Source organism: Urocampus carinirostris, chromosome 11, assembly GCF_059441175.1.
Source record: "Urocampus carinirostris isolate Australia breed hairy pipefish chromosome 11, RoL_Ucar_1.0, whole genome shotgun sequence".
In the NCBI taxonomy this organism is placed as follows: Eukaryota; Metazoa; Chordata; class Actinopteri; order Syngnathiformes; family Syngnathidae; genus Urocampus; species Urocampus carinirostris.
In genome coordinates, this window is record NC_142359.1 from 36,836,510 (window position 1) to 36,859,628 (window position 23,119).

The window sequence follows — 23,119 nt, forward strand, 5'->3', positions numbered from 1 at the left end:
TAGAGACTCATTGAACTGGCTATATGTTTTAGTGGAAAGTAATCAAATAAATCATTTTTTTTCTCCTGGCGTGGCCCTCTACCAAACTTTTCCACCTTATGTGGCCCGCAACACCTGCTTTAAAATATCAATATAAATTATAAATTATTTAACGAACCCACCCACAAACAAAATGAGATTTTTCTAATGTAGGCTACACGAGGGCACAAGGTCTTGTTATGAGATGATTAGCAACAGCTAATGTGCAATGATTATCCCCTGACTTCTTGACTGGGTGAGCTGCCAGTTTATATCTGAAGGAAACTCCAAGCCTGGGGTGGTCGATTGCCTCCGATACCGATGTTTCAGCTCTTCCGAGTCAGTTTCCGGCTCCGGGGGCCACAACGGGTGTGACAGAATTAACCAGAAAACAGATTGTTTTATTGTGGCCTAATGTAGCGTAGCGGCGGCAGGATTAGGCTGACACAGCGGCACGTTCCCGTCCTGCCGCAGGACATCACACACACACTTTCCTAAAACCAAAGACATGACATCAGCTGTCCACGACCCTTCGGCTAGTCCAACTGAAAAAGTTTCTGGCAGTCGACCCTGAATCATCAAGCGTCTCTCTCTGAATGGAACCGCGGACCGCAGATCGCGACCTACATTCTGATTGTGGAAATGATAAGACGGAACTTTTTTTGTGATGAAAGGATCCTTTGAAATCTTTCTCCAACCAAGGACAAGAGACCGTGCTGTGGTCCTTCGTTGAAAAGATGAGGCCGTCGCCGCGGTAGGTTAGTGCTCATTGCATGTCTCCCACACCTCAATGCCTTTTTGAGATTTGGGAACAAGGATACTTAACCAGTTCCGTTAAAGGTTTCTGAAAGAAAAAGAAAACCTTGGTTGAAAAGAGCTGTTGTTCAACAAGTCTGCTCAAAAAAACTACGCGGCCATTGCTCTTTTGTGGCATTGCTTTACCATAGCATTTCTTTTTCCTGCGTGATTAACGGCAGCTTGCATTAGTTTGGATGGCGTTGTCCTATGAAGCAGCGTATCCCCTTACCAATCGTGCCCAAGTGGACAGGTGCGCACTACACCTAAACAAGACTCTATAAAATAATTATCTATCAATAATGGACATTTATTATGGGCCATGCAAAAAATTAAGGAAGCCTTTCCCGGTGGTAAATCATAATGAAAAGAACTTCCTGCAACTAAAAATGTGAGCTACATAATACCCTAATTTTTACCCAACACCTATCAGGGGAGGGATTTGTCTCGAATACAAATATATTCGCAATTCATTCAAGATCTAAAAATTATATGTCTTGATTGGAGGTCGACCAATTATTTGGCGGGCTGATTATCGGCACTGATATTTGAGATTTTGACGGATCTTATTATTGGCATTTTTATTTATTTGACGGCGCGATTCAATATATTTTAAACTGGGTTATTTAGTCTCAGATGCAGCCGAGCCTCTCTCCCTTGCTCCTACACTACACTTCTATTCTTTTTCCCCTCTCGCTACCCAACCCATGCCTTGGATAAGCAACCGGAAACGGAGACACTGAAGCAGGAACAATAAATTAGAATGGCAGCTAGGCTAACTCGTCGCAGCATGCCTGTGTCTGTGATAGAAAAGTGTATGTGCGATTAAGCGATAGCATAAAAAGGATAATTAACTTGCTTTAGAGATACATATTTGGGTGGAGACTGATATAGTAGCTCTTATCATAACTTTACTTTGTCAATCAAGCTTTTGTGTGTGTGATTGAGGGAGAGAATAAAAAGCACGCTAAAGTGGAAGGCTGAGTGTTTAGCTGTTACGATAAGACTAGTTTGTCAACCGGGCTCTAAAACAGGAGTGGCCACACTTTTCAATTCGCCAGCTCCAATGAAATTTCGATAGACTTTTTGATTTAAGTTAATTTAGGTCATGTTGGTTGTATTAACATTTTGGTTTGATTGTTAAAAAACAGGGAGCTATTTAAGTTTCTATGTACCTATATACAGGTTACTGCTAAGCCTTATTTTATTTCCAACACTAGTAGTTTTTGGTTTAAGTGAAAGATTAATAATGTTAGTTGTGTTGAAATTCTAATGTTTTTACTCTAAAAGGTTTCAGAGAGCTATTCAAGTTTTATTTGAATTTATAACAAATGTTCTTTGTTTCTCTTTGCATTATCAGACATTTCTTACGCCATTTTTTAAGCTTTAACAGCAAATGAATGTTGGCCTCCTCTTAACAATAATAATCAATATCGTAATCAGCCCTGAAAAACCCATTTTGGTCGTACACTAGTTTTGATAAATACTCATGCAAGATTAAAAATTGCATATGTAAATTGCAAAAATATTAGTAGCTCTGCAAAATACACGATTAACACTGGTACTAGTGGAATTGGAAAATTGGCTTTGAAAGTCCTTAAAAAGTGCTTGATTTTGGCTGTGAAAAAGGTTTTACCGACCTTGGGTATAGTTGCTTGCCCATGCTTCTGATGCTGCTTGCTAAAAGACACAAAAACACAACATGGGAAACAAAGACTGAAGTTGTAAGGTATCATATATTAAGTCTTAAACATCATGAATGTGAAGACAATATCAAGCAAAAATGTCAACGCCAGATTCCACTGCCATTTGCCAGCTTTTTTCCCACATAATTATGTCATTTTCCTGTGACGACACCTTCGATGTGAAAGCACCTCCTCCTCAATTATATTACGAATCCTGTCTATTCTCCTCAGCAGCGGATGACGCAGCCATCCCCGCCTCTGGCTGCATTTTAGACCCATCCCGACGGGTATTAACTTTTCATTATCTGCCCAGCCAAAATGACCCCTCCACTCACTCAATCCCCCCCCCCTTTTTTTATCCACATAAATGATATATAATCAGAGTTGATTAAAGTCCCTGCTTCGCAACACTGGAGAAATCTGCCAATATGCACAATGGCGGGTAAAGTGCAAAGAAAGCAGCTTTTCAGGCCCATCGAGCGCGTTGGTCCGCCTGTTAATCCGTGGCGCTAATGCCAGGGCATTAGGGCTGCCCCTCACTTCCTAATTGGCTAATGGCTGGATTATGTGCCGTACAATGGACCCCGCTGACACTTTTTGGACACTCAAAACATAGGGCTTAGGCCGCTGAGGACGGCATTAAAAATACTCCTGTCATGTTTCTCACGGCCAATGTTCTGCTACCTATCTGTTTAGGCAGTGCTGAAATTTGCTTTTTTTTAATACAAAAAAGAATCATCCATTATCATACTGATTGCTTCCTTACTACTCATTACTGAACGACGTGTATATATATATATATATATATATATATATATATATATATATATATATATATATATATACTGGACTGTCCTCTCCAGCCTTTCTCCAGACTCTGGCGCCTTGACTTCCAAATGAAATGCAAAACTTGCTTTCGTCTGAAAAGAGGACTTTGGAGCACTCTGCAACTGTCCAGTGCTTCTTCTCCATAGCCCAAGTCAGACGCTTCTTCCGTTGTCTTGAGTTCAGAAGTGGCTTGACCATAGGAATACGGCTATTGTAGCCCATTTCCCGGACACGTCTGTGAACTGTGGCTTTTGATAACTGGACTCCAGCTTCAGCCCACTGTCTTTGAAGCTCCCCCAAAATCTGGAAGCGGCTCTTCTTCACAATTTTGTTAAGGCTGCGGTCATCTCTCTTGGTTGTGCAACGTTTCCGGCCACATTTTTCCCTTCCAACAGACTTTTTGTGGATATGCTTTGAAACTGCACTCTTTGAACAGCCTGCTCTTTGAGAAATTTCTTTTTGTGTCTTACCCTCCTGATGGAGGGTATCAATGATGGTCCTCTGGACAGCAGTCAGATCAGCAGTCTTCCCCATACTTGTGATTTAGTTTACTGAACCAAGCTGAGTGTTTTTAAGGCTCAGGAAACCTCGCAAGGTGTTTCGAGTTAATTAGATGATTCAGGTGATTAGTTGAATAGCCTACTTGTATACTTTTTCATGATATTCTAATATTTTGAGATAGGATTTTTGAGTTTTCTTAAGCTGTAAGCCAAATTCAGCAATATTAAAATAATAAAAGGCTTGAAATAGTTCAGTTGATGTGTAATGAATCCAGAATGTATGACATTTTTGTTTTTTTAATTGCATTACAGAAAATAAAGAACTTTATCACAATATTCTAATTTTCTGAGACAGTCCAGTATATATATATATATATATATATATATATATATATATATATATATATATATATATATATATATATATATATATATATATATATATATATATATATATATATATATATATATATATATATATATATATATATATATATATATATATACATATATATATATATATATATATCGCACTCGGATTGTGATCCGAACATGGAAGTGGATCTTCCGTAGCGAGCGATGGGGGTGTCAGGGACGGAAAATCGGTCGATTGCCAGGACAGGAGAGCAAAAACGTGGTTGGGATAAAAAAAAGAACGGGTTTTAAGTCGGGACGGGAGAGCAGACGTGGCTGGGATCAAAACTGTTGTAGCTGGAGACAAACGGGAGCAAAAACAGAACAGGCAGGAGTCAGGGGTTGAAAAAGGCTTGCCTTGAAAAGAGGTTCGCAGACGGACTGACAGGAGTGGGTTCAAATAGTGACAGGGGGTTCAATAAAAGTGTAATCAGGCTTGACCTGCGTGTTAAAGAGACACTGTGATATTTGACCTCCATGACAATACATATATTTATTATATATATATATATATATATATATATATATATATATATATATATATATATATATATATATATATATATATATACATATATATATATATATATATACATATATATATTCCGGATGACCGTTTGTAAGTTGAAGTTTTCGTAAGTTTCTTCAGTGCTATATTTTGTATGGAATGTATGTTTAAGGTTTATATAAGTATGTTTGAGGCTTGAATAAGTAACCTGTATTGTTTTGTACTAAAACAATAAACATTTCATAAAACAATATGCTCTATAAAAATAAATAAAGTTAAGTTTAACTTACTTTTGAAAGATAAGCTTCAAGAGTTAGGCAAAGCAATCCAACCATTTTCTCATCAGCATCAAGCTTCTATATTCCACTTTCATTTCAAATGAAACGACTCGTCTATTCCTTACCCTTACACCAACCATATTGAATAAATGAATGAAAACTTTTATTTCGAACATTAAAATAAAAACAGGACAAAAACAATGAGTCAACAACAAAATAATGTCACATAATATGTTCAAAAAGGGGTAGTCAGAAACAGATGCTTATTTTTCCTACCCCTTTATCTTCCCTATTAAATACATTTTGCAAATCCTCCTTTCCTCTTATGTCTAATATAACAAAATCTCATGGATATACTTATTACATAGGTCAGATATCATAATTACAATAATTACAATGATCACATATATTATACACTAATCTAATATTGAATGGATGCAAGAGATATTAGACATTAGCTTAGCGCGCTGTAGATACAGTATGAAAATGCTAATTGGGTCATAAGTTTTGTTAAGAATAATTGTTATATGACAATATTAACACTTTTTTTTTCAATTTTAAAGAGTTTAAAGAATAACAACCCATGGAGTCATTCTTGATCCAGCTCATGCATCCAAGGGGTAATACTAACGACAGGGCAGTCAGACTGTTGAGAAGCAAATACTCAAAGTCTCCAAATTGCCACTTTTGGAAACGCCTAGACCAGGGGTGTCAAACTCATTTGAACTCGGGGGCCACACGATAGAACAAACATTCTGTTGGGGGCCGGACTAGTAGATGAAAGAGAAAGAAAAAGAGATGAAGAAATAAGAGAAAGAGGGAAGGAAAAAGAATAATTACAATATGGTCATACAACTCCATTAACATTTACTTCATATGCACAACCGAGACGGAGACTCCGGTAAAAACAGGGGTGGGGGACTATGTGCTGCAATAACAGCAGAATCATTGACACACACTGCTCACCCGATATAGTTTCTAGCAGTATCGTGTAGACCAGGGGTGTCAAACTCATTTTAACTCGGGGGCCACACAATAGAACAAACATTCTGTCGGGGGCCGGACTAGTAGATTAAAGAGAAAGAAAAAGAGGATAAAGAAATAAGAGAAAGAGGGAGGGAAAAGGAGAGAGGGCAGGACAAAGAAAGAAAAAGAGAGAGAGGGAGAGAGCGTGACAAAAAAAGACAAAAAGTCGTGAGAGAAGAGAGGGGGAAAAGAAAGGGAGAGGAAGAAAGAAATGCAAAGAGAAATAGAAAGACAGAAGGTGAGAAAAGAGAAAAGAAAGCACGAAGGGTATGAAGAGAGAAAGAGAAAAGAGAGAAAACGAAAAAAGGAAGTTAGAGCAAAACAGGTTAAAAGACACAGAGAGAGAAAGAGACAAAGAGCAACAAGGGAAGAGAAAAAGAGAGACACAGAGAGTGAAAGAGACAGAAACAGAGTGGTAGAAAAGGAGTGGGAAACAAGAGAGAGAGAGAGAGAGAGAGAGAGAGAGAGAGAGAGAGAGAGAGAGAGAGAGAGAGAGAGAGAGAGAGAGAGAGAGAGAGAGAGAGAGAGAGAGAAATAAATACAAGTAGTTTCTGTATGAGAGGCACCTGGCTTTGGCAACATCAAGTTGACATATTTCAACCTGCAGCTTGTTTTTTTCTTGCGCTTCTCTGAGTGTTGTCTCGTGGGCCAGAATCAATCCCTTAGTGGGCCTGATCTGGCCCACGGGCCGCCTGTTTGACACCTGTGGCCTAGACGAACCCTCAGAAAATTGTGTAAAAAACGAATGTTTAGTCTTTCAGATTGTGATCAATTTTGACCTGGGATCAGGTGGCCCTCAGTAGGAACGAATTTGACACCCTGTTTTAGATGACGTCCTTTTGTATCATGAACTCATACTCTCTATTTAGCCGTGTCATCAAATACAGCCGTGATTATATTTTTCCAATACCCTTTTAGGTTACTCCTTTCCGAAGGGAAAAAGGACAAAAGCAGGACAAGCACTTAATGGATAACAGTTGCTGCATTGCACCTGTGCCACCTTCTAATCTTTCCTCTTAAATCCATTAAAGTGCGCGGTTTTGCTAGCGTGACGAGGTCTTCTGGGGTCCAATGTCTCCGTCACTTGTCGCCCCTGCAGGCACCACCAGGCAGCCCAAGGAAGGAGACATCCCTTGGGTGGACTACCATTTCGCAAGCGTCGGGCACTTTATGGAATTGGAAAAAAGCGGCACCTTGCTCGAGAGCAGAACTTATGAAGGTGAGCGCCCACCATTGTGTCTTTTCTTCCTCTGCAGGCAAAATTGAGCCGATGTTCTCCTCGTATAGTTGCGTGGGAACATCAAGCGCAGATTGGAAAGCACTTGCCCCCTTCCTACCCTCTAGGGAGCCCCTGCCTTTATAACGATAACGCCAAGTTCCATCTCACAGCTCGTCGAAAGGTGATTTATAGGGATGCCAAATAAGTTTGGCAAGTGTTAATGTAAGTCAGTGCTTCGTAAATATTTTTTGTCCCAACCAGTGGTCAATGGAGTACAGTATTCCCCCTTTTTTGAGGGAGTTATATTCCAAAAGAAAACCCCTTGATAGGCAAAAACCATGAAGTAGAAACCATTAATTTCTTACTATTATGATACAATTAAATACTTTTTTATACACTGAAACCAAAGAGCAAATCATTTTTACAGGCCTCATGTTAAACCTAAGTACATATTAAAGTACTTTAAACATTTTTATTCACATTTTTTTTAAACTACGAGCCAATCAGAATGCAGAACACAATACAGGATGCACATATTCTTCACATCTTTTTTTTCTGATTCAAAATCATCCCACACTAAAATTCGTTACCAATACAAACTACTTGAGGGAATTAATCCTCCTGCAAGAACTACTATTGCAGACGTTTGTCAATTGCTCTACAAACACTGTGAATGATGTTAAATATTTTGCCACTACTCACCTATGGCAACGCTTCACTTTTCTTGTGAAAATTGTATGTTATTACACACCTGCCTCCACTAAAGGCTTATAACCCAACCCCCGTTAGAAGAATCATCTCTGGGTTTGTTTGTTGTGAGTAATGATAATTGTGCTTAATGTTTAAATTAAGGCTTTAGCCACACTTGTATTCTATTGCTTATGAGTGATGTTGACCTCATACTTGTGTCTTCTTGTCCTTGAGGAAAAAGGATAAGCCTGATTGTTGCACGGTGCATGTATTTTGAGCCATTGTACAGGCACTAGAGGTAAGATCGGGCCCAAAAAAAGCACCCGAGCCCGACGCAGGCCCGAGGGGTATTAAACCCGACCCGGACCGAGCCCGACTAATTAACTGGATTTGCTGGCCCGGCCCGAGGGGGCCCGAAATTACATATTTTATTTATAAGGAGGGGTGATTTATGATAACAAATTAAACTCTGCCTTTTGTTACAACATCTAGGCCTAAGTTAAATAAAACTGTATAAACATTTACATCTTTTATATTTCTGTGTCTGCACTGCAGATGTTACATTAAGCGACAATCTGTCATTGACGGGTTTTTTTTTTTGAGGTAGCGAAAACATTTAAGGGCGTCCGTCATTTTGACGACTTGATCATTGGGCCATAATCCACAGCAGCAGTAGTAGTACGTCCTTAAGATTTTAGCGCGGCACTATCATTGAGGGGGTGTTGACGTGTTGTGCCCTTTTCCGACTCCTATGCAAATCCCCCCCCCCCCCCCCCTGATCGTATTCTATATAAAACGCTTATTAAAACAATAAAGCGAGCTAATTATAATAATTGGGAGATCCTAGTCTATATAACGCGTTTATTTAAACAATAAAGCGTGATTTTATTCTGCAAATTGCGTTTTTTAACGCGGATGAAAATGTCACCAACGTCAATGTACACTTCCGACAAAAGAGATCGTATTCTATATAAAACGCTTATTAAAACTCTTACCAGAGTGCGTTTTCCTCGTCAGTTCTCCTCTCTTGAGTTTATCCTTAACTTCTTGTTGGTCCGACTCCATATCGGGGATACCAGGCCAAAATCACGCGAATTTGCGGAGGGGAAGATTATTAAGAGGACAGCATTCACGTCACGTCACGTGCACAGAGCATGCTCTGGCTCCGTTAAAAGCAATTACAGCTCCTTCTCCGTTTTATCCAAATTATTTATTTTATAACAAGTATTCCTTGGTCTAGTATCCATACATAGTTTAAGTATATATTTTTAATGAACATATATTTATAATTATTAATTAATTAAAAAAAAAAAAAAAAAAAAAGCAGGACCGAACCCGACCCGACCGTATGACTGACATTTCAGGCCCGACCCGGCCCGAAATTGCCTCGGGTTCGGGTTCGGGCTCGGGCCATGAATCTTAGCTCTAACAGGCACTTAGACCCGATACATGCCATCATCTAGAACTTGATACATCAGTCAAGATTTTGGGTCTGGAAACTGAATAATGTACTGGCCATTCCATACCTATATTTCATGTAGATGATGTCTGTGTATTGTCTTTTGATGCCCTTGCAACATCCATTGCAGCCTGGTCATCATGATAGGGGATTACCTTATGTGCGGACCCTTTTCAAGGTTTCTTCATTTTCCTTATGCTCGAGTTTCTGAGTTTTTTCTTGCCCGCATGCGGGTTTACAGATCAGGGGGTGTTGTAATGGTCCGAGCAGCCCTTTGAGACTTTGTTGTTAAGTGTTAAGGGCTATTCATATAAACATGACTTCACTTCAATCATAAAGATAAGAGGGGTCTACTCCATTCAAACTTTAGAATGTTGCTAACACAATCTTAAAATTCTATTTTAAATGGACAGGGAGCCGATGCAAGTCAAGTAATGTGTTTGGTTTTCGTATCCCAAAATTTGGAACGCTAGCTAATTTTAGCATAATTTGGTGTTTCAGATAACCTTTATGGCACACCCAAACCTCCTGTCGAATCCTCTGCTTCGGCGCTAGATGTGACGGAGCACCTCCCTTTGGTGCTACCGGGCAACGGACTCAGCTCGGAAGGCAATTGTAAGTGCAACAAGTCGATCAGTGAAATGGAGAAAGCCAGCATCGAGCCACCAGAGGAAGAAGAGGATGAGGAGAGGCCCGCCATATTTGTTAACGGCAATGGCATCTCCCTCACTCCAGGTCAGACCCTGCAGGGCGGTTGGTTTTATTTTCATTCTATTAATTCCAGCCTTTTTTTCTCCAAATATTCCATGATCACATGAAGAAGCGTCATAAAGGAGGCATTGAGTTGGATTATATTTTTTTGGGGTGGTTCTAAAAGTCAAAACCACACACGGGTCCTGTGACCCGTCTAAGCTGCTTTTTAGTCCACAATCTCTTTGCATATAGACAGAGTTCGTCATTTCAATGGGAGGTCTTTGCTTGTGTTTTCTGGATTTTGTTTTGCTTTTTCCTCTCTAAGTGGTTTGCAAGAATGTGCTTTAACTAAAGAAAACAAGGATGAAGTTTTTTCACAACAAGCTTAAAAAAGGTGGGTTTCTTTATTCGTTTTTGTGTTTTGCTTAACAAGTTCACTTGTAGTATTTTTTCATGACTATTTTTAGTAATTTTGGTGTGGAAATGACTCATCCATTTCTAATCTGATTTCCTTACCGGAACTCACTTGACGTAATTGGAGATTAGAAGATCCTGATTTTCTGGGGTAATCACAATTTTGCCTGCCATGTGTGAGGGTAGCTGACTTTTTCAATCTTATCAAAATTTATTTTGGGGGGTTCAATAAAAGCGTAATCAGGCTTGGTGTTGTGGCTGCAGAAGAGGAGGAATATTAAGAAGAGAGCGATCGGTAAACGAGAGAGTGAAAAAAAATGAGAAAGCGACACGAAGATAGTACGAGGCAGGTGGTAGCTTGCTGGACTCTTAATTGAGTGGCTGTTGAATTTTGTTGAATAGAAAAGAAAAATCTCAGTCGATTCCTTTAATATATATTATATATATATATATATATATATATATATATATATATATATATATATATAGAGATATGAGAAAACAAAAGAAAGAAATGTTAAGAAAAGAAGATAACGCTGTATTGTGTAATGCAAATAAAAATGAGTGCAACAAAGCACAAGGAAGAATACAAACTAAAGTGACTCAAAGTGACCAAAGCGCATCATTCTTCATCTCATTTTATTGTCCAGCCTTTCTCAAGTTTTTTTTGTTGTGGTGGTACCTGTAGCGGCAAGATGGAGGACAATAATGTCAGCTCCCTCTAAGTGGGCCTTAGGTTATAAATAAAATTTGCTGGACCCATGAGTATTTAAATGCATGTTTACATGAAATTTCATGTATTTTTCATGTACAGTAATCCCTCAGTTATCAGCGACGCCCCTTCAAAAATGCTTAAAAAAATTATAATTATATATATATATATATATATATATATATATATATATATATATATATATATATATATATATATACGTTTTAAGATTATTTTATTTTATTATTAGTTTTTTTAGACCCGCGAAGCTCTGAACCCGCGAACGTGGAACCGCGAAGTAGCGAGGTCCCACTGTATTTTCCTTTTATTTCACACCGCTAGCATGTAATAATACACAATGTCCCTTTAAGTGTCTTGAATATTTAGAGTAAACATTTAAGTGCAATGAAAGGTAAAATGTTTACAACCCCCCACAGATATATTTGCTGCCATTTAATAAATTGCGCTGCTCCTTCTTCTGTACATACCTTGGCCACCAAGAGCAGTATAATCAATAAATTAAGGATCCAAGAGCTATCGAATACTAGAAATCTGGTGAAATGTTTTTGTTATTTTGTGAGAAAACATTTTGTACTGCGGAAAACAATACTGGCGGGCTACATATAATTAATTTCATGACAGATGCCACAGGCCAGTGAAAATTTGATGACGCGCTGTAACTGGCCCTCAGGTCAGACTTTGGACATGCTTGACCTAGAGCTACAACTCGTGGGTAGCTGCTGCATTCGGGAGTCTTGTATTTTTATCATCGCAGAGTCTTTGCTCAATCCGAGGATACCTGATGCTAGCATGTGCTAGCCTGCCGCTCTTTAAATCGACTTTTTGCACTGAAAGGAGTATAATGTCAATAAAATCATCCATTCAACTGCAATTATGTGTTGTGTGTTATAGTTTGTAGATCTATAATTGTTATTTTGTTATAGTCTCATGACTTTGTCAGTCATTACGTCATCTTGAGGTAAGTTTGACCCTTGGTGAATTTAAAAAGTTGTGACACTATTTTGTGCATTTTTACATTTCGCGGGTGGTTCTGGTCCCCAATAACCACAAAAACAGAGGGTCTCTGTACTGTATTTGGCAGCTCTGGGAACTACCAGTAAAATGTCGCACGGCCTTCCTAATGTATCAAAATAGGCCACAGTGGCAGACCTCTGTAAAGCACAGGTGTCAAACCTACAGCCCGTGGGCCGGATCAGGACCACCAACAGATTAAATATGGCCCGTGAGACAATGCTAAAAGAAGTGCAAGAGAAAAATGATCTTTAGCTATAAATATGTCCACTTAATGTCACCAAAGCCAGGTGCCACCCGCAAAGCAACTGGGTCTCTCTCATCCTTTGTCTCTCTCCCTCTTCTTTTCTTAACATTTCTTTCTTTTGTTTTCTCATATCTCTCTCTTGCTCTCACTCTGTCTCTCTCTTTTCTTTTTGTCTCTCTCTTGCTGTATCTTCTTTTCTCTCTGTATGCCTCTCTCACTCTCACTCTTTCTCGATCCCCTTTTTTTCTCTATTGTCTCTCTCTTTAGTCTACAAGACTGGCCCCTAAGAGATTTTTTTTCTTACACCCCTGCCCTTACGTCTCTCTTGTCATTTGTCATCGCAGAGTCTAGTGAACACGAGGATAAGACTGCCGCAAGCGATGCTTCACCCCTACCGGACAATGTGACCGAAGCCGAGGCAGACCCCGGCTGCTCCCCAAAAATCGGTATCCTACCCAAGCTGGAGGAAAGCGATGAGCTCGGCCCGCTACCCGACAATTGGGAAATGGCCTACACGGAAAAAGGAGAAGTCTACTTTATAGAGTGAGTGACACGTTTGGTAATACGGGTTGAGTATTTTATTATTTTTTTTTGGGCTTTTGAGTCCCTTTCAGCAGGGCGACTGAATGTTCCCCCGAAAAATCTCAATTTATACACCATTTTCTTTCTTCAAGTAAAAATACTATCTGTAGCATAGCAAGCCGCTGACCATCAGTGACTTAAAGATGGCGGTCAATCATGTCCGCTCCCTCAGCTCCCTTATGTAAATCAAATACAAATTTCTGGACCATTTCAAAGACGCATGTGTACATGAAATTTCATGTAATTCTCCAGTTTTGTTTATTTTCTTAACTGATGTTTTTTTTTTTTTTTTTTTACCACTAGGAAACGCTATATAATACACTATATCCTTTTAAGCAACCAGACTATTTAGGGTTAAAATTTTAGTGCAATGAAAGGTTAAATGTTTACATACCTCTACAAATGTGTGTGTGTGTGAATATATATATATATATATATATATATATGGATCTATATATATATATATTGATTGATATATATATATGGATCTATATATATATATATATATATATATATATATATATATATACATATATATATATATATATATATATATATATATATATATATACATATATATATATATATATATATATATATATATCAATATATATGTATATATATATATATATATATATATATATATATATATATATATATATATATATATATATATATATATAAATATATATGTGGGGCAGCACGGCGGCGCGGTAGTTAGCGCATGTGCGGCACAGTTCTGAGGTCATGAGTTCAAATCCAGCTACCGACCTTCCTGTGCGGAGTTTGCATGTTCTCCCCGTGCTTGCGTGGGTTTCCTCAGGGCACTCCGGTTTCCTCCCACATTCCAAAAACATGCATGTCAGGTTAATTGGCCTTAAGTGTGAATGAGCAAGCGAATTGTCTGTCCCTGTGTGCCCTGCGACTGGCTGGCAACCAGTTCAGTGTGTCCACTGCCCGAAGATGGCTGGGATGGGCTCAAGCACCCCCGCGACCCTACTCAGGATAAGCGGTGCAGATAATGGACGGATGGATGGAGATAAATATATATATATATATATATATATATATATATATATATATATATATATATATATATATATATATATATATATATATATATATATAATATATATTAAAGGAATCGACTGAGATTTTTCTTTTCTATTCAACAAAATTCTACAGCCACTCAATTAAGAGTCCAGCAAGCTACCACCTGCCTCGCACTATCTTCGTGTCGCTTTCTCATTTTTTTTCACTCTCTCGTTTACCGATCGCTCTCTTCTTAATATTCCTCCTCTTCTGCAGCCACAACACCAAGACCACTTCGTGGTTGGACCCAAGGCTCGCCAAGAAGGCCAAGCCGCCCGAGCAGTGCAAGGAGGATGGTGAGTTTTACACACAAACACAGTGATTGAGTCTTTACAGCAGGGGTCAGCAACATTTTTGGTGTGGAGTGCCACTTTCAAATGTCCTTGTAAATCAGTGTGCCACACCATGATTAATGACTCGCACAATATTTTTTTTATATCCAACAGAGCTGTAATTTTCCACCAGTCCAAATGTACAACATGGGTATACATACATTGAAATCGTATAACTGACCAATTTTATCTTCCACTATTCTTGTTCATCAACGAACTAAAAAATGAATGTGAGCAACATGTGGATAGGCCTGTAGACATCCCTGACTTCAACCATTCTTCATCAACAATGAACTACAATCAAAAAAGAAGTGATATGGACAGCTACCATACCATTCATCAATAAAATCTTCAAAACTTGAAACACACACACACACACACACACATTAGGACTTTTTATTCAGGAGTTAGCAGGGGGGCGATTTTGGCAGGCATTTTACCTGCCAAAATCTGACTCCCCTGCTTAAATGGACTCTGTTTGAGATATTGACTTGTGACTTCTAGGGTAACTTTCTGTGACATAAATATGTCAGCACTGTGATTTTGAAGAGCTTCAGAACGTTTCTCATAATATTACTATTATTAGGGGCAGCAGTAGCGCTCGTCTTGGGATCAAGGGATCCCAGTTCGAATCTCGGCTCGTTACATGTCGAAGTGTCCTTGGGTAAGACACTGAACCCCTAATACCCCTAATAAGCAGGTTAGCGCCTTAGATGGCTCCAAGGCCGCTATTGGGAAATGTGTAGCACATTGTAAAGCGCTTTGGGAAATCATTGACTTGAAAAGCGCTATATAAATGCAGATCATTTCATTTCATATTAATAATAATAATAATAGTAGTAATAAAACAAACTAGATTTGTCGAACACCTATTCAGTAACACATCACAAAGTGGAGGTATTCCTCTGTAGTTGGATGCCAAAGCCCAAAAAACGTAATAGGTTTAAAGTGTGTCTTACTTTGCAAACAGTATAGGCAGGGAAGTCCGATTTTAAATGAAAAAAAAAAAGTGATTTGTTTACACAGCGGGATCAAATGCAACCAGGGTCTCATTTACAATAAAAATACATGACATATGGCTGTTATAGTACATCAAATAAAAGCTATTTGTGTACAATTAGTTGTGAGCATGGATATCATAGCGTACATTGATTCGTCTCCGGTGTTGGTGACTTTTGCATCCGCGTTAACAAACGCATTTTTTAGAATACGATCGCGCTTTATTGTTTTAATATATGCGTTATATAGACTACGATCGCTTAATTGTTTTAATTAGTTTGCTTTATTGTTTTAATAAACTTATTACATAGAATACGATCGCTTTTGTCGGAAGCGCAGCACAATGAGTGTTTACGCGAGGGGGAGGATTTTGCAGGAGAGTCGGATTTAGGCACTACACCGTATCTGGACACAGCGCGTTTTAATGTATCCGCCTTTTCAGACTCGTCCTTGAATTCATGTTCATGTTTTGTTTTGTAATGACGTTTAACACTTGCCGTGCGAGGTACAACGCTCTCGAGGCATAATGCACAAACAGTATGGTCATTTTTTGCACAAAGCCCCATTCGTCTGTCCACACTGGCTGGAAAGAAAGAGATTTTTCCGCTCGAGGAGCCGTCATGATTCGGCTGTCGTGATTCGTTCATTTATCGCGCGCCGGTGTTTCTGTGGGAGGGTTAAAACACAGATATCTCCTCCTCTGCAAGGCACCGCGCAGACACACGCTCACCGTAAAGCCGTTAAACAACACCGCGCGCAATGAAAATGTCTAAATTTCAGGTAAAAATGCGCATGTAAAAAAAAAATCATTATTACTTTGCCGTGTGCTTGCGTGCTACTGATGAACCCCTCGCGTGCCATAGGTTGCCGACCCCTGCTTTATAGGGTTCGTCTGGGTGCTTGAATGCTTGAATTTTTCTTATGCCTTGTCATGTGTCTTCTGAGCCGCTGGTGGTCTAGTAAAAAAGCGTTGATACTCTAACTCCCGCTTACTCCGCTGCAGTTCCCGTTTCATATAATATTTTGCAACTTTGTTGACAATGTCTATTGATTTGATCAATCACTACACAATCATTGATTTTTTAGTTTACAGTACATTAAAATCTTGTTTGTAAAATATTGTACAGTAATGCATACCTTTAATTAATATATGCATTTTTTATAACAGGCGTACTTTCAAATTTCTGGGCAAATTGGGGTTTTTAGGTGCCCCCCTAATCTGGAAAATAAAGTACTTGGAATTGAGATGGACCTTTGGTTCAAATACTTCTTGATTCGCTACTTGGTGCAAGGTGTTGTGTCATTCAGCTGCCCGCCCACACAAAGAAAGATAGACCACCAAAAAACACACCCACGCACATACACACACTAACTGTCTTCTTCGTCCTTCCTCTTGTCCGTGACTGATGGCCTTCTATCGTGGTGCATTCGGGAGCACTGGAATGTGTTTCCCCAGTGCTAGATTTAACAAACAGGGCGACCTGTCCAGCGGACAGTTTGGTTACAGAACTCTGCTCAAAACTGCCTTTGCCTGGATCAAAAATCTTGTACAATTGTTTATTTTAAGTATGGAAATATATAAATCTCTTTAATCATTTAGCATTTTTTGAAGCAGGATAACAGATGCTCAGTCAACAAATACAGCTGACAACTTTTGCTAAGCACTGGATGAAACTGAAATCAAACCTGGATTGCGGCAGCGAGAACATTGAACCCTAACTAACATTGTACACTACGTAAGTAAGGCATTAGTTCTTCTCTCATCATCAAACTATTTTTGCGGTGCCACGTTGTGCAATGTTGCAATGGAGCATTATGGGAAATAGTTCAGCCATACTACAATAATAAAACTAGCTATATATAGTGTTTTGAAAATAGTGTCATTCTTTGATTATTGCTTTTTGGGCGTTTTCATGCCATAGGAAGCCTAAATTCGCCCTTTTTGATACCCTTTTTATAAACTACAAAATGTGCCCCAACAAATCTCTCCTTAATATACAATCTGAACAATATTTCCATCACGGGAAAGCAAGTTTTATTATTCTAGCATTCATGGTTCTGGAAATAATATCATTCTTATCATTGCTTTTATGTTTTTTTCAGGCTTTTTAAAATCACTTTGGAAATTATTTCTAACACAGTAAAGTAACTTTTATTCATGCTTTTGGTTCATGAACACTTTTTTTGCGGCAGGTCTACAATTTCACATTTTTATGGAATGCAGCAACACCTTGTTGTACCTTCTGCCACCCATTGATTTGCCTCTAATCTTTTTATCGCCAAACCATCAATTTGAAAGCTTTCAAGATATTCATAACCCAGATGAGGCCTCGTCCCCATTTGAGTAGCCTCCATTGAGTCTCTTGAGGTTATCATTTGTCGTATTTCATCACCTTTTAATACAGAGGTGAGCTAAAAACTGCCTGTCAGATGTGCAGCTAATGCGTGTGTATGCGGCTGGTTGAACAATCCACTCTCTTACCCAGCTGTGGATTCAATTCCCTGTGAGTTCATAGTGATAAATAGTGGCGACTACAAGAAAAGGAAGCCATTCAATTCTGCCCATGCTTCCTTACAAGGAAAAGTGTAAGACAAGGTTGGTATCGGTGCTTGAAATCTTTGAAAATGCTTGAATTTAATGTGGAGTTTTCAAGGTCAGGAAAATGCTTGAATTTAGGGTGAAGTGCTTGAAAATGCTTGAAATTGGTGCCATTGACATTTTTCCTGGCAGTCTGACTCTATACACCACACAATAAATGAAGAAAAATAAATAATAGATAAATAATGACGCCGACACGCCTGCTCGGGTGGCTTGTCCTCATGGCCCTCCTGGTTGCACCCAAGAGGAAGGCTCTATTTAGAAAACTGGCTCTTTTGGCTCGGCTCGTTGCGAAGAAAAGCTCCTGAGATTTTTTTTTTCTAATAATATATGGCCAATAATAATCATAAAACATTATGCACCCAACTATTTGGCAATTTGTAATTGCATATGTTTTACAGAGGATCTCTCAAAAAAACCCGAAATACAGATTAAAATATTCACAGATTTGTAAAATACACACAAAAAAAAGAATTAGCTTTTTACACACTGAAAAAATGTAAAGTTGAACAACAACACAAAATCCCTGAAAATGCAAAACAATATGAAAATTGAAAATATTGCCTCTTCTATGCTATTAATAAATAATGGAATGCAAACAAAATAACTATTTACAATTCTATTCTAAACCCATTTAGACACAGAGCCTCTGAAAAACACACAAAAATATAAATGAAAATATGTAATACGCGAATCAAAAGTTCATTAGTTTCTGAGACAAAATAAATTACACTCTGCTTCAGAGCCATCAATATCATCAAAATGAATCAAAATTTGGATCATTTTTCTGCCTTTTATACATACAGGTTTTTTTGTCAACTTTATTGAACTCCGATATTATCCATCCCCCTATAGAGCCCTTTCTGTGTTTGTAAACAATTGTGACAGCCAATTGTTGAGACAAAATGGCAAAATGTATGTCTATGTCTAGCTTATAACAGCCCATTCATACAAAAAGATCGTAGATCAATGATAGGAACGAAACAGAATAAACTTTGTCCTATAATGTGTGAGAAATTTGCCTTGAAGTGCTTCAAAAGTGCTTGAATTTGGACATAAAAAGGTGTACGAACCCTGTAAATAGCGACAATTGCAGAACAAGGAAGCAATCTAATTCCGCCTGTTTCCTCACGGGGCAAAGTGCAAGAAACTCAGCAGAAACGTATCGGCGTTGACCTCATTGATCCGTTGACGAACGCTCATAATCGAGTGTTTTCATTTGGGACCTGTCAAAGTCTCCGGGTCACAGACATACGAAGAAGTACAATGGAAAAGATTCCTCCTTTTCATCATAAAGTGTCTCGACAATGAACATAGATTGTTTAATGAGCTTCAATATAAAGTATTATTTTGTGATGTATAGCCACAATGGGGTCTGTTGGTGTGACACCTTGACTGTAAACTGAAGTTAAAATTGAGTCCTTTATATACTGGACAAGACCCCTTTTTTAATTAGTGGTGTCTCTGCTTTGCATCTTCGATATTTAGCTCTGCAGGTAGCAATGTTTTGAATAATTGTGCAAGCATTATTTTATTTCCAAGCCATACTGTATGTACAGATGAAAAGAGCCTTATTTGGCTTGCGAGCCGTAGGTTCCCGGTCCCTGCTCCAGAGCCGGCAGGGGGGCACACCCCACTATTTGGAACGCTCATGTCAGTACATCAATCCCTTGTTTTATCGCGGTTTACTTATTGCGGTGTCATTACTTAAAAAAATTTCATCGTGTATTTTGTTCTGATCGGCTAAACAGAAGAAGATGCAATCTATCGCCAACAAAATGCACTACGCCATCCGCCTAACTTTCTCTGGAGCCGCATGTGGGTCTTTGGCGCTCCCGAGTGGCTCCCTGGCACTTTTTCATTCATGTTTGATAATGGAAAAATATATGGTTTCTGTAGGACAAATCCTATGGGAGATGCAGTTTTCCATAACGTCTGCATGATGGCAATAAAGTATCATGTAAAGTAAAGTGGATAATTTCCTTAATGCAGGGGTCGCTTACGCGGTGCCCGCGGTCACGCTAACGCCCACAGTGACCATATCACATGCCCGCGGGCCTGTTCTAAAAATCGACTTAATCAGGAACTATGAATGTTCAAAATGTGATTAAATTGTGTTGTTTTTTTTAATTGTTTTTACATTTATGTTAATTTCGAACAATGTCACATCACTCATACTTATTGGCGCATCTAATGCTATAAAAGAAGCAAAGTTTTCTTTAGGCTGCCTTTGCAGATTACTTTATAAGTTCATAACCTATGACAGAATGAACCCATTCTGGAATTTTTCTAAGGCTTGTTCATGTTTCTATCTCATAGTCATATACCAAGTTAACATGGCAGGGAGGAGAGCTACAAGTCATGCTGAGTGGCTAATAGGGTGCTGTGTTATAACCGTCCCAACAGCAGCGTAAACTTCAATTCAATAAAAATAAAACACTTACTGTCGAGCAATTAACTTTGTTCCAGTTCCCATTAATTATCTTCATGTTAACCTGAATGTGAGGGCGGCAGCATGCCTATATCCACTTTAAACACTTCTCCAAATTAGTTTTTGGCTGAGGAAAAGGAACAAACCCGACACATCATTGAACCATTTAACCAGATTACAAAGCGGGTTACAAAGCAAAACAAAATAACACAATATTATTAAACAGCACAATTATAATTCTCCCCCACAAAAAAAAAAAAATTGAAGAAAATACTATTAAAAAACAGAGAATAAATCCTAAAAAATTTGCAAAAAAACATTATTAAAAAAAGAAAAGATATTACGAAAAAATAAAAAAATGTTGCGAAAAAAAAAACAATAAAAATGGAAATAATCAAAACATTATTAAGAAAAACTTAATTTTTGGGGGGGAAAGTGAAAAAACGTACTGAAAAACAGAAAAGCTTATGAATGACCTATATTTCATGTTATATCTGTGTATTATTTGTTATTGCAAAATCCATTGCAGCCTGGTCATCCTGGAAGGGGGATTACCTCATGTGCGGTCCCTTCTCAAGGTTTCTTTTTCCACATGTTGAGGTTTTTGAGTTTTTCCTTGCCCTCATGTAGGTTTTAGATCAGGGGATGGTGTCATAATAGTCTGTGGTTTGCAATAATCTGTGGTCTGTGCAGCCCTTTGAGTCTCCTTGTGATTGAGGGCTATACAAATAAACATGACCTGACTTGACTCAAGATAAATTCTTTGAAAATATTAATAAAAACAAAAAAATAAAAAATAATTGAAAATGAATATTAAAAAACAGACCAAAAAGAGAGGGAAAAAAACACAAATTAGATATTAATGGAACAAAAATAGTATTGAAAATCCAAGAAATTACTTAAATAAAAAAAAAAAATTAAAAACCTGATTTTTTTTAAAGGAAATACAAAAAAATGATATTTTGCAAGAAAAAAAAATATTTATATTTTATATTTATTCATGAAATTGGTCTAAAACACCGCCCCTAAAATATACAGTCAGTCAAAACGGGAGCTTTGTAATTATTCACGTTAATGCAATATGCTTCTGTATCAATCGTCAAAGTGACTTCAGTTTTTCTGAATTCAAATATGTCATTATCACAAATTTTCTTGCTTTTTTTACTATTATACTAAATACATTTTTTCAAGAATGACATTTCTTTTAAAGGCACTCATTTTTTTTATTTCTGCATCTTCACATTATCATTATGGCAACCCTTCGTCTACTATGAATTCCAAATGCTAGCAAACTACCTTTGCGGCAACACTCAATTCTTTGTAGTCAATAAGAATCACATTTCAGGACCACCGCTGGTCCAGTAAATCTGCTCCGGTACACTTTGAAGCACCACCCACACTTTAAAGGGCCCGTTGTGTGTGTGTGTGTGTGTGTGCATGCCACAGGTGAGTTATTATCAGGCGCCCTCCTTCACCTTGAGTGTAGTCGAGAGCGAGAAGAGGCGAGAAGAGGCGAAGTGTTGTCAGTGGTGTGATTGATGGATGTATTTTCAGTACCTCCACAGCTGAGGACACCAGATTGTGCACGTGCATTTGTGCATGCACTTCCTGACACATGCTTGTTTGAGCTAATGGCCAGCCAATGAACTATCAAGGACTAAAATCAAATTTGATGGTTATTGTCTCTAACAGGGGTCTGCAACCCAAAAATGTGGAGTCATTTACGACCAAAAAGACAAAAATCAAATTTGTCTGGAGCCGCAAAAAATAAAAGCTTTATATAAGCCTTATTAAGAATGCAACATACTGACATCTATCAAAATTACTTGTTTAAAAGTTGAATGCAGCTCATCCTGTGGAGAATGATGCACCATGTAACTCCTCTATTGTAGGATACCTCCTCTAGTTTAACGTCATTACAATATTAATCAATTACAGTATGTTTCATTTATTTGATAAAAATTAAAGAAATGTAAGAAAGAAATGCAATTTTTATCTCATTTTTATTATTAGGGATGAAAAAAAATACAACATGTATGACATGTCCCTTTTCTGGACAACAAAAAGAGTGCAATATAATGTATCATGCATCAATAAAAATTAAGCAAGAGCCTTTTGATAAGGTCAAATAAATAAAATCACATTAATGCAGTTAAAGTTTGATTTCTGTGAAAATGTCAAACAAGTCAGTGCATGGGTAAAACAAAGCAGCAGGATCTTCTCTTTCTCGTTAGATTCTAGAAGGCAGCCATCCTCGAGTCTGATCAACGAAACATAAATATCCCCAAGTTTCATTCAAAATACATAATGACAAAAATCAGGAATCACTTTATAAAAACAGCTATTTCATTACTAAAAGAGTGCTTATGACAGCATTGTTTTCTTACCTGTTTTATGTGACTTCTGTGTTGAAATTAGGATTGCAGCGTTAAATTGTGTTTCGCTTCCCCTTTAAAAGAGGCGAAGCTTGCGATTTGCTGGGCCCTCACTGGAAAGACCGGAGAGAGGAAGACAAGCAAAAGAGCTGATTTCCCTCTCGTCTCAGGGTTGCGAAAACTTTGTATGT

General features: G+C 38.1%; 1 protein-coding gene across 1 annotated transcript in view; it reads left to right on the forward strand.

Annotated features, from left to right (window-relative positions):
• The window catches only part of magi2a (membrane associated guanylate kinase, WW and PDZ domain containing 2a), a 156,539-nt gene that overhangs the window by 83,899 nt on the left and 49,521 nt on the right, over positions 1–23,119 (forward strand). Inside the window, exons 3-6 of the mRNA XM_088347546.1 lie at positions 7,152–7,271; positions 9,922–10,155; positions 12,863–13,061; positions 14,409–14,488. Coding sequence (XP_088203672.1) covers positions 7,152–7,271; positions 9,922–10,155; positions 12,863–13,061; positions 14,409–14,488 — 633 coding nt within the window. The remainder of the gene's footprint in view (positions 1–7,151; positions 7,272–9,921; positions 10,156–12,862; positions 13,062–14,408; positions 14,489–23,119) is intronic.